We start from the raw sequence: 12,799 nt of genomic DNA on the forward strand, positions 1-12,799 counted from the left end.
AATATTCAGCAAATGAACAAACAAATTTAAGGTTGGCAATCTCACTAGTCTGAAGAAAATAATTTATGCAAGAATATTTGGGATTTGGGATTGGAGATGGCTTTATTACTAGCAGCATATATGTGCACAAAATCAATGGTGCCTGACTAGCAGTATCTTCTTTCTCAAGGGAAGATTATTTTTAATAACCGGCAATTAATGCATCTGCAGAAGAACAGTGGCAAACAGTATATGTTTTATTTGTGGAAAATGTTTTTAGACTACAGTTTATACATGCAAGCACTGTTACAATATTTTGAAGTACTTTTTAATACAAAAAAGATGTTAACTGAAAAATGCCGCTTTTTTTATTTAGGGAAAAAGACATTTATTATAACTTCCCATTTATGCACTTAAGAGAAAATATCTGTCTAGTAACATTCTGAAAATGGATATTGGGCCGGATTCAAGAAACCTCCGTGTAAGACTTAATATGTCTTACTTGGAGGCTGCAGTTGAACTGTATGACGTCAGCATACCATGCATATTCATGAGGGCATGCTGAATCATACCCTAGTCTAACACGGTCCATGTGGGAAAGTAGGGGGCGTGTCCGATTGCCAAGTACTGCAAAGGGACATGCCCCCAGAAGAGTCAGAGTCCTGATAGTAAACACCCACTACCGAGTCTGCTGAAATGTCAAGGAACATAACACCACGCATCCCCACAGACTAAACCCTACTTTAAATGTATAAAATGTAAAAACAACAGTTTCAATTTTTTTTTTTATAATTTCCAATATGTTTGCCCGCATTTGCGCTCGTTTATGCGGGTATGCCTTTCGCTCAGCCACAGTTAGCAGACATTGAAAAACATATAAGATCTACAGATGCAAATTAAGCCAAGTAGCAATAGCGTAACGTAGAGACGTCAGCTAAAGAGGAGGTAGTCACGGTTCGAGCCCCCACAACATCATTCTCCATTTTTTATTTAAATAAGTATGAAACAATTCCCCAACATATATAACTATAATTTAAGTAAAATGTAATGAAATGGCCCATGTATATGTGAACAAAACTGATATAATATATAAAAAAAGAACATAATTGCCCATAGCTTAGCAGCACTTTAACAAGCTTAATATGAGTGCCCGTAGCTGAGCAGCACTTTAGCAAGCTTAATATGAGTGCTCATAGCTCAGCAGCACTTTAACAAGCTTAATATGAGTGCCCGTAGCTGAGCAATGCTTGCAAGGATGCACTGCTATCAGTAGAAGGCACTTATGAAAAATATATAAAAAATTCACATTTATATATATATATAGGTCTAGGACACATGCTCGACTAGCATATGTCCGAATCATAAAACATCGAACACAGATACACGAAAGTGCTTAACATCGAAAAGCGCTTCCGTGTATGTGTAGTTCAAAAAAAAATCTACATTTCTGCAGAGGGGCTTCACCCCCCTGCACCCCCCACACCCCCTACTTTATTATTCTCACTCCAAGATCGCACTACAGTGGGGAAAAGGGAATTTGACCTTACCCGCACTGTAGTCCAATCTACAGAACAGGCACACGTACACGGAAGCACTTATCGATGTTAAGTGCTTTCGTTTATGTGTGTTCGATGTTTTGTGATTCAGACATATGCTAGTCGAGCATGTGTCCAATATATATATATATATATATATATATATATATATATATATATATATGTATATATGAATATAGATATATGTATATATATATATATATATATATATATATATATATATATATATATATATATATGCATATAAACACATATACATATGTAATTAAACGCAGTTTTAGATATAACATATATTTGTAAAAGTGTATGTAAAAAAATATAGATAAAAAATTGCATATATAAATAAGCACACTTTATTAGTTATACATTTAAAGAAAAAAGAGAAAAAAACTGTCTAAACAAGGGTCTGGATTTATTTGCTGCTTATGCTATTTATTAGCATCCGATGAAGCAGTGTTTCCTGCAAAAGTGCTTATGTTTTAACATTAAAACTTCAATTGAAACTGGAAACCTTGGTCATACCTGAGTTCTTCTGTGTTTTTATCATTACTAGCTTTTGGATTTATTCAGAATTCAGGAACCTGTGTAATCTGGTGATTGTGTTTGTGGTTTTTACTTGTTCAAATATAGAAAAACAGTGATAAACTAATTGTGCTATATATTCCTGACTGATCTAAATAAATGACTGTTCTTTAATAAATTACTTGTGCAAGGCAAGATGAAATATGTGATCAGTCTTTCTAGTCAGGCTCCCAAACAGAATACACAATACTCAGAGATTACATCCTGTAATATTTAAAAATATATATATATTTCCAGGGCTGGCAGAATGACCTCATCTGGTCACATGACTCTAGGTTTCCACACTATTCCCCTCTGAATTCAAGAGAAGAATTTAGCATAGACATGTAGAAAATGCATATTTAGAGCTTTTCTAATGTCTACGGCAGGCTTGAGGCCAAGAAACAATCACAGCACTTCCCCCTCTTTTTACAGAAGCTAATAAACAATGGCTTCTTCCAGACCTACCATCTCCGGTCCTATTCATCACTGTGGGATGCTGTTTTAATGGTTTAACAGCTCATTTACATTTCCCTTATTTTTCTTAAATTAAGCTAGCTGGTTAACCTCTGCTCTTCCAGTGTTCTCGGTTACAGTATATACATTTAATCAGTTACTAACTGCATGTATATTTCCATTCTGTCCAGCAGGACCCACTGCTGATACATTTTTCATCACTAGCAACTTTACAAATACATTTTGATATTCAAATGCCATACAGTTCTAATACATTTGTAACATAAGCATCTGTACAAATCAGTTTTATAGTCAAATGCCATCCAGTTCCATTACATTTGAAACACAAGCATCTTGTACACATCAGTTTAATATTCAAAGGATATCATTCTTTACGAAACTCCAGCTAGCTATGCTGACACTAGCCCATATCATCACACAGCCAACAACAAAAATGATGGTTGGTAACATATTTCCTACCCAAGTATCTTCCAGCAAGACACTAGAAAATATTCTTTGACAAAGGTAAGTGTGGATATGCAGGTTAATTTTTCATTCATGTGCCACATATCAGGTATAATCTGAGTATGCAATGTTAGTTTATGACATCATGGGTTTAGGTTTCTGATTGGCTGATGTGTGTATTCAGGTGACCTCTGATTAGCCTGAAGTACATAAACTGGTAAGTACAGTGTTACCGTGCTTTGTAGAGGATGCTTTACAATGCAGGATTCTGAAACAATGGCAGCCTTGTAAGCTGTTTCACTTCTCCTAACAAGCCCCTACACCATATCTGTTAGTCCTTCACAACTAAGCTTTTTATAGCTTCATTGCTGTAAGCACTCAATAAGTCATATAGTTGTGACATGGGGTGTTAATCCAGAGGTCAAGCCTCAAGTTCCTGAAACCCAACATCTCAAAACTAGGGACTCAAGCATCTTGTAGCTCAGAAAGGATGCTGTTCATGCCCAAATTTGTGTATGAGTAAAGGGAAGCAGCTACCCCAATTTACACAAACACATTATTTGAGTTTTAGAGAGGTGAGTGCAGTAACCACAGTGAGGGAGTGGAGGGCATGGGAGTGTGGATTAGGCCACCATTTGGGAAAGGAGTTTTAGGTTTAGGAAAAGGGATTTTAGGTTTAGGGAATGAGAAGGGATTCTTGGGGTTAGGGAGTACTAAAGGGATCTTAGGATTAGAGAATGGGTATAGTATAGGGAGGGTCTATACTATAAGCACAAAAGACCTTTTCAGTGAATACGAAAACAGCAACACATATTGCACGAACCGCGAAAACACTGAGCAACCTAAACCGCAAAATTCAAAATCTCGAATCGTCATAGTTGGCCAACCCCACCGCCCGCTAAATACTACCCACCCAAACAAAATAAATAAACCACATACATACACTAAACAAAACCCTACTTCTAACCCTACACTAAGCCTTGCATACATTACTATCTATGCACTTACCTTAACCCTAACCCTAAGGTCAGTAACTATCGGACACTTACCTTAAGGAGCTATACTGCAGAAGGACCAACTATGACGATTCGACATTTCAAATTTTGCGCTTCAGGATGATCGGTATTTTCGCGGTTCGCTGAATACGTGTCAACGTTTCTGTATTCACATAAGTGGACCTTCGTGGTTCTAATAGGGAACCATATAGGGATATAGGTTTAAGGAGTGGCAGGGGAGTTTTAGAGTTAAGGAACAAGAAGAGGATCACAGTGTTATAGAGTGAGAAGGGGATCTTAGGGTTAGGGAGAAGGAGGGGAATTTTAGATTTAAATTTATGAAGGAAGTTTTAAGGTAAGAGTTGGAGTTCTGGTAAGGCTATGTGAGCTTAGTAATTATGGGAGATCAAGTTAATGGGAGTTTGAGCATTTGCCTAGTTATGCAAGTGGCAATGAGCAAGTGGATCATACAACATACAACTGTTTGTAATAGACCCACAGCAGGAATATTTACCACAACATTGTGCAAGGAAATGAATGAATGAAAGCTTTAAAATGGTTGAAAAAATTGCTGAAATAAAGACTATATTAAGTATATAAATTCATATGCCTCAAAATGGAGAGAACCATGGGTAGTTTATGCTATTTACTGCAAAGAGACACTGATCTTGTTTTCTACCAATAAATCCTAAAACCCATAGGTTATTTGTAGGACATGTCAACTGTATGTAGAAATAAATGTTTTAATTAAAAGGCAGACTAACAAATCCATGTTTTCACATGCATAAACTGCACACACACACACACACACACACACACACACACACACACACACACACGCACGCACGCACGCACGCACGCACACACACACACACACACAGAAACACATATTGACATACTCACACAAAGATATGAACAGTTGCTTGTAAATGTTGTGAAAACAGAATTGTTAAACAAAAAAATGTCTTTTTCTCTTGTTAGGTATTGGGGGCAGTGGCCGACAGTCATCAGCAAGACTTGCAGCATTCATGGCTGACATGGAGCTCTTCCAAGTTAGTATTCAAAAGTCCTACACAGTTGCTGAGTGGAAAGATGATCTAAAGAAGGTGCTTAAAGAAGTTGGTCTGAATGGAATCCAAACTGTGTTCCTATTTGCCGATCACCAAATCAAGGTAAGAAAATATTTTTTCAGATGCAAATGTATTTATGTGTGGGTTATGTTTCCCTTAAACTAAATGTATGGAACCATTAAATTGGATTTTCTCAAATAACAAAACAGAAATCAAATATGAAAATAGAGGGCAAATTTCTATGAACTGTACTTAACTTCTGAAAAGTGCCAAAACTGCATATGCATGAATAGGAAACAGTAGTGCTGGCACAGCATGATGCTGCTGTTAGCATACAGGCTTAAAAATCAAGAAGTATGCTGAACTTTCTTCATCTTCAACCATCTTACTTATTAAGTTCATAGGTTTGTAGGTAAATACTAAGCAATCAGTCTACAGACAATTGCAAGTCTAGACAATAAACCATATTCAGAAACCATATTCCTCAGGCCTCAAGGAGAATAACACAAGGTAGACCAGGGAAAATAGAAGTTTGTTCCAGTGGTGGGGGATATATTGAGATATGAATCTATCTCATCAACATGTCTTATTTATCTGTTAATGATGTACCACTTGTTCTGGAAATGAATAGGAGATCAAAGAGGGCTAGAGCTCTCATGGTTCAAAAGGCTATGTGCAGATCCCCATGGAGGAGTCTATTAGAAAATGAGTAGAGAGAGAGCTGTCTCTAAGGCCTGTCAGGCTGAGTGATATCTTTAGATAAATACATGGCAAGGAGGCATTATATTCAGCAACAGTTCTGAAGAGACTTAACTAAAGAGGGATTAAATGCTTTGGTTCTACAGGGAGGTAGTGAATATCATAGAAAACTAGATGAGAATAATAAGGGGGGTCATGAGAGTACTTTTATGAATAACAATGAGTAAAAGAAATGTGACAAAAAAGGGATGGTAAGAGTGAAAAGATAGAAAATGGGTGAGTATAAGAGGATGCCAGATATGTAAAGGAAAGAGAGGAAAAGGGATTGAAAAGAGCTGATAGCAGATGAAAGGAAGGTTCAACAGCTGACATCCATGCTTAATAATTTAACTAAATTGACCATTTGGGCACAGGAGAATAATATGTTGATAAATACATAAAAAACTAAGCATATGAGATTTGGGAGACATAAACTGAAAGGTGAATATTTAATACAGCACACAGTGTTTGAAACGGGTCTATATTATAACATCAAATTTTATAAACATCAAATGTTATAATATCGAACCCGTAAAGTCGAACGCTGAAAACAGTGAAGGTGCAGGACACCGAATTCTTTCCCAGGGAAAGAATTTGGTGGGCCATTGCTGTGGCTTTGCTGTTTTCAGCTTTTGACATGTTGGAACATTACGAGTCGGGTTCAGGTAAGTATGCGATTGTGTGTAGGTTAGGGTTAGGGGCAGGTTAGGTGAGTTAGGGTTAGGGCGCGGGTCAGGTAAGTGTGCGGTTGTGTGTAGGTTAGGGTTAGGGGGCGGGTTAGGTGAGTTAGGGTTAGGGCGCGGGTGAGGTGAGTGTGTGATAGTGACGGACCTTAGGGTTAGGGTTGAGTTAAGGTAAGTGGATAGCTAGTAGTGTATGTAAAGTTTAGTTTAGATTTAGGTGTAGGATTTTAAGTGTATGTGTGTGGATTGCTGTTTTTTGTGTGTGTTTGTGTTGTGTGTATGTTTCTCGGAATAGCGATTTTTTTTCCCTGGAAAAAAATTCGCTATTCTGACTGTTCGATGTTTCCAGATTTCTGTCTTTGGGTTTCGATATTATAACATTCGATGTTTATGAACTTTGATGTTACAATATAGAGCCATTTGAAACTGTAGACTCATTTAAGGACGTGGGTATATGGGTAGATTCAGCTATGAGTTTTTCTAATCATATCAACCAATTGGCTAATGATAGTTATAGAACTATAGGTTGTATAAAAAGATTTATAAAGTCTAGGAAATCCGACATAATGAAGTCATTGTTTGTTAGTTACATTAGACTTAAACTTGAGTATGGAATAACAATATGGAAACCCTATAGGAAAACAAGCATGAATAAACTGGAAAGAGTTCAGCGGAAATATACCAAGGGCATCCATGGATGCGAAAATCTAAGTTATTATGAAAGACTAAAATATCTGAACTTGTACAGTGTCTCATACAGATATTTAAGAGGAGATCTTATTCAGGTATATAGGGCATTTAGGGACAACTACCTCTGGGAATGGGATTATCAAAAAGTACTAGCGAATCATCAGATAACCTATGTAGAAGATTCTATAGGAATGAGAAGTGTACTATTTGGTTTTCTGACAAAGTAGCTGATACTTGGAAGAGACTACCAAATTACATTAAAGCAAGTACTAGTTTAGATATTTTTAAGAGCAGCCTGGACATTTATTATGGGAACAAGTGTTTTGTTATATTGGCAAGCTAGAAAGGCATTAATGCCCGTGCTTGAAACATTTGTATGTATGTATGCTTATGTACACACACGCACATACACACACACACACACACACACACACACACACACACACACACACACACACACACACACACACACACACACACACATACATATGCGGACACACAAACACACACACACACACACACACACTCACAAGTATACACACAGACATATTAAAAAGAAGATAGAAGCTTTGGAATAACTGGAAAAAGTTGGAAAAACATGATATGAAATATTTGTAATTTTAGCAATTCCTTATTAGCAGTAAGCTGAATGATCATTAAAAACACTTTGATAAGAGAATACTGGTTACTAAGGTTACAAGCACCCTGAAAATGCAAAGCCACAAAGGTATCTAGGAACTGTGGGTATACAGAAGCCTGCATCAGCAATTGACTCAGTACTGTAATCAGTGCACAATGTATTCTTGCAAGCATGGGGCATTCATATCATCCAGATGACCTACTAAACCATGCTGGATGACAGCTTTGATCCCACCATTCTGATTCCATGGATCTGGGATGGATTGCCAACTGGTTCACGGACAGAACCCACATGTTAAGAGTTGCGGGAGCTAGGTCTGACTCTAAACCGGTTACAAGTGGCGTTTCCCAGGGCTCAGTCCTAGGACCCCTCCTGTTCGGCATATACTTCTCAGAGGTACGGGCAAGCACATGAGGACTATGACTTGATGAAGTTCGCAGATGACTGAAAACTAGGGGCTATAACTGACTCTCCAGCTGACACAGACATCCTCCAAAAGGGTCTCACTGAGACAGATACCTGGTGTCAAAACCATGGCCTCAAGCTAAATGCCAAAAAGTGCATAGTCATCCCCTTTGGAAAATCAAAGTGCCCATAGACTACCACATAGCTGGTAGCCCCCTAAATATGTTAGACGTAATAAGGGATCTGGGGACCCAAGTAGATAGTAATCTCTCCTTTGATAATCACATTGCCAAAGTGGTTAGAAAATCCTTCTATGTGTTCCACCTAATCACAAAAGGGTTTGCATCCAGATCAAAAGAGGTCATTGTGCCCCTCTACGCATCACTCATCAGACCCATCATAAGAGTACAACGCCCCATTTGGGATGTACCTTATAAGACACCTGCAACAGCTGGAAAGACCACAGAAGTACCTCACCAAGAGAATCACTGGCCTAAAGCAGATGCCCTATGCAGCTCAACTTAATAAACTCCAGCCGTACTCAGTTGCAGACTGCCTACTCAGAGGTGATCTCTGCCTGACATACAAGGTCATGTCCAACCAAAAATTGATGGACATACTCCACCTAAAGAAAACCATATCCCCTCAAGCCACACGCTCTACGGATCTAAACCTCACCACAACAATAACTAGGACATGCTGGAGGGATAGATTCCTGTCCCAAAGACTTCCCATGCTCTGGAACAACATTCCAATCTACATTAGGCAGAGCTCCTTGCTAACATTCTTCAAGAGAAACCTTGACGAGTGGATGGGAAACAGAAAGTAAATCCTGGGGATCACTTCAATGGCTCTGCTGGACAGAGGCACAGGGAACTAATCTAAGGGAGTGGCGAAAGCCAATACATTCTGGCTAGGCTTATAAATGCCTTTGGGGAGATAGCCTAGTACCTACCTATGAACCTATGGAGGAACAAATCAAACAGTGATAGTCACTGCAGCACAGGAAGACAAAATAATTATTTGAACAGTCCTGGCTATGTGCTGTAAATGCATTACTAGGAAATGTAAAGAAATCCAACGTAGTATATCTTAGAACTTAAACTTGTTGATTATGCATAATTACTGTAGGTTATTAGTCATCATTGCCTGCTGTGATCACAATGCAAGGGGAAGAAGGCATTACATTGATTTTAGTATTTCAGGATTCCTGAGTACAGGGCTTAAACAGAATATTAGATAAATGTCATCATAGACAGCAAAAATCACAATGTTGGCTCAGTTATTTTCTGACCCATACAGATCATGGATAAGGATCATTGTATTATGAACCTTCTTATTTTTCGTCTTTTATCCAAGCTTATTCATTGTTTTCCCCACCCTGTGTTTTCCATCTCTCATTTCAGTATATTCCTTTTTTTGTAAGAAATTAGATAGTAGATTCAGTTCATTCCATTTCTTCCTTTCTTGGTTACAAATTAGACATCAAATTCAGATCATTATCTGTTATAACAAATAAGTAATCTGTGGCTACGTTTACATAGACTAACTGTGATCATTAAAGAAATAATAGCTGACGTTTTTGTTATTATACCTTTACAAGGTATTGCACTTCATGTTGGTAGTAAAAGTTTTATTGTAAGATTTATTTGGGGTTATTTATTTCTCTTTATGTAAATTATCGGAACTTTAATGAAAATTATATAACATCAGAAATAGTTTCTAAATAAACAACAAGCATTCTGCGTCACTATACATCTAGAAAAATATGTTGAGTGGTTTTCAAAGCTAAATTGCACTCTAGCTCCAGGCAAGTTCTTTTAAAATGGATTTCATTTTTATATGAGTTTTATCTCCAAGCCTGCTGTGCCCACATAACCTTATAAAGCCATAGTTTTAATATATTAAATTTGAAAAAGTATCTTCTTTGTATTTCCTCTTTCTTCCCTTTACTCGGCCATGGTCACAGAAATGTATAATAAAGGACTATCGTTTTCTTATACATCTTTTTTAACACAGTCCAATTTATCATTCTGCACAAAATTAAAAGACATATATATTTTATGAACTTTCTTTCACAACATGTAGAAATATCTAAAAATATATGAAAATTAGTATTGCAGCTGTTAACGATGACCTGCCCCACAAAAACTGTATGATGAACTGAAAATGTCCATAGGATGCGGCATCTCCATTACACCTTTCTAATACACTGTTACCAGAATTCTAAACAAGTGGTTAGGATGGCAATCTGCTTTGAGTTTGTGAGAAGCTCTCAAACACAGGTGAATCCAAAAAAGGTCTTATGCAAGTCTTCTGTTAAAGTAAGGAAATAAAGAAGCTTGTGATACCTCTGAGGTGAAATTGTGGAACCAAATATTGTTGTAAGAATAAATTAGGGAAACCAGTCTGCCTCCCCAATATTGTATGTACCACCCTTCAGAGACTTCTAAACTAGTTCCACACACAGTTGTAGGTATTTTACAGCCCTTATAATGGTCACCTTTGTAATGCAAAATGTATTGGTGTACTTAGAACTGAACAGTGGCATTCACTATGTGGATAAACCTGTTTTGTGTGTATGACTGTGTGTGTGTGTGTGTGTGTGTGTGTGTGTGTGTGTGTGTGTGTGTGTGTGTGTGTGTGTGTGTGTGTGTGTATATATACATATATATATATATATATATATATATATATATATATATACACATATATATATATATATATACATATATATATATATATATATATATATATATATATATATATATACATATATATATATATATATATACATATATATATATATATATATATGTGTGTGTGTGTATGTATGTGTATATATATATATATATATATATATATATATATATATATATATATATATATGTATATATATATATATATATATATATATATATGCATCTTTCTGTCTATCTGCCTCTTCATTGTATCATACCATCTATGTTGGCTGGTCTAGTGTTTGTAAAGGTACTGTACATCACCATCAGTTTCCCTAGAACCAATTTCTAACTCCATGTCTGTCCATGATTCCATTGTATAGCTTGCTATGAAATGCTACACAACATGTTATAATGCTGCTCTATCCACCAGCATATATATATCTGACTTTGGCATCTATTTGATGCTTATCAACAGGCCTTGTCATAAGCATTGCATACACAATGTGATTCCATAACACTGAATGTTATGGAATCACGCTGTGAGACAAACCTGCAGCATAATCAATTTGCACAGTGGAACAAACACTGTCACTAAATGAACTGTCATCTATCCACCCCAAGCTTATGCATATGTGTGTAGTATGCCTTCCTTTATTTTCAAGGATTGCATCTTCTCATTGGATGTTTTCTGCAAAGCTTTACCAGTTGTTTGAAAACCAAGCCCTATGTTTAATATCCTTATGATGTGGAGCATCTTTTATCAGAAGTACTAAATAATGTATACCCCACTTGCATCTGATTGTTGAGGTACACACATTAACAATTTATGAAAAACTGATAAATAAAATGTATTCCATAAGATTCTCCTGTTACTTTTAAACACACTAAATTTCTTTCCTCAATAATTCTCTGTGTAACCGTTTTGCACAGTATTAACTCTGCACATTTTCAACACGTAATGTGTCAACAATCAACTCATTTTCTTGACTTTGTTCTATGACGTGTTATTCTCAGGTACTAATCAGTTTCCTAGAGTTCATATACTTTACCATATGACTTCTCTTTCCACAATCTACACCATTGATTAATCATAAAGCAATTTCTTTTCAACCTTTTTTCAAGCCATTCCTGTTTTCAGTGATACATTTCTCATGCTTTTCTTGATTTGTGTGACAGTTACACAGACAATTTGCACCAAAAGGATCATTTGAAATGTGTGCAGATTTAAATTATTGGTGCTTTAGCTCTCTTTGGAGTTCCAAGTGGGTATGGTCTGATTGTCAATCCATTTCTGTGTATTTTGAAAGTAAAGCTGACAGAGCAGGGAACTGTCAGACTCATGATTCATCTGTTATTTCATATTTTGAAACTTACATATTACAAGGTATCCAAACAAACTGAAAACTCTTTTATGTTTTAATGTACTGTACAACTATGGTCTTCAGGAAGTTTTTCTTTGTAGGACAGTAGGCCTAAGAATAGAATTTCATAATCCAAAAAATGTGTTTTATTTCTTTCTGTGAATGTTATATCTGAGAAGTTATACCTAAAAAGGGTGCAATGTGTAGAATTTTTGGATTTCACAGGTGATAAAAAACTATGATTTTTGAGATAGAGAGGGTAAAAGAGAGAAAGAAACAGAATACTGCAGATGTCAAAGGGCTACTATGAGCTGAGAAAAAAATTGCCAAATATATACCTTTTTTCTTCACAAAGACTCTAAGGTCCCTGTCACAAAAGGAGATATTGCCAGCCCAGCTATCTGGAATTTTGTAAATAATTATATATTTGTGAATATCAACATGATTTATATAGAAGTGTAGCAAAAGGAGATACTGCCAGCACAGCTGTCTGGAATTTTGTAAATGGCTATGTGT

General features: G+C 36.5%; 1 protein-coding gene across 1 annotated transcript in view; it reads left to right on the forward strand.

Annotated features, from left to right (window-relative positions):
• LOC122815364 (dynein axonemal heavy chain 3-like) overlaps positions 1-12,799 on the forward strand; it is a 4,921,723-nt gene that overhangs the window by 3,049,780 nt on the left and 1,859,144 nt on the right. Inside the window, exon 45 of the mRNA XM_044087818.1 lies at positions 4,994-5,184. Within this exon, the coding sequence (XP_043943753.1) occupies positions 4,994-5,184 (191 nt within the window). The remainder of the gene's footprint in view (positions 1-4,993; positions 5,185-12,799) is intronic.

Source organism: Protopterus annectens, chromosome 11.part0, assembly GCF_019279795.1.
Source record: "Protopterus annectens isolate FY-2018-M chromosome 11.part0, PAN1.0, whole genome shotgun sequence".
Lineage (NCBI taxonomy): Eukaryota > Metazoa > Chordata > Ceratodontiformes > Protopteridae > Protopterus > Protopterus annectens.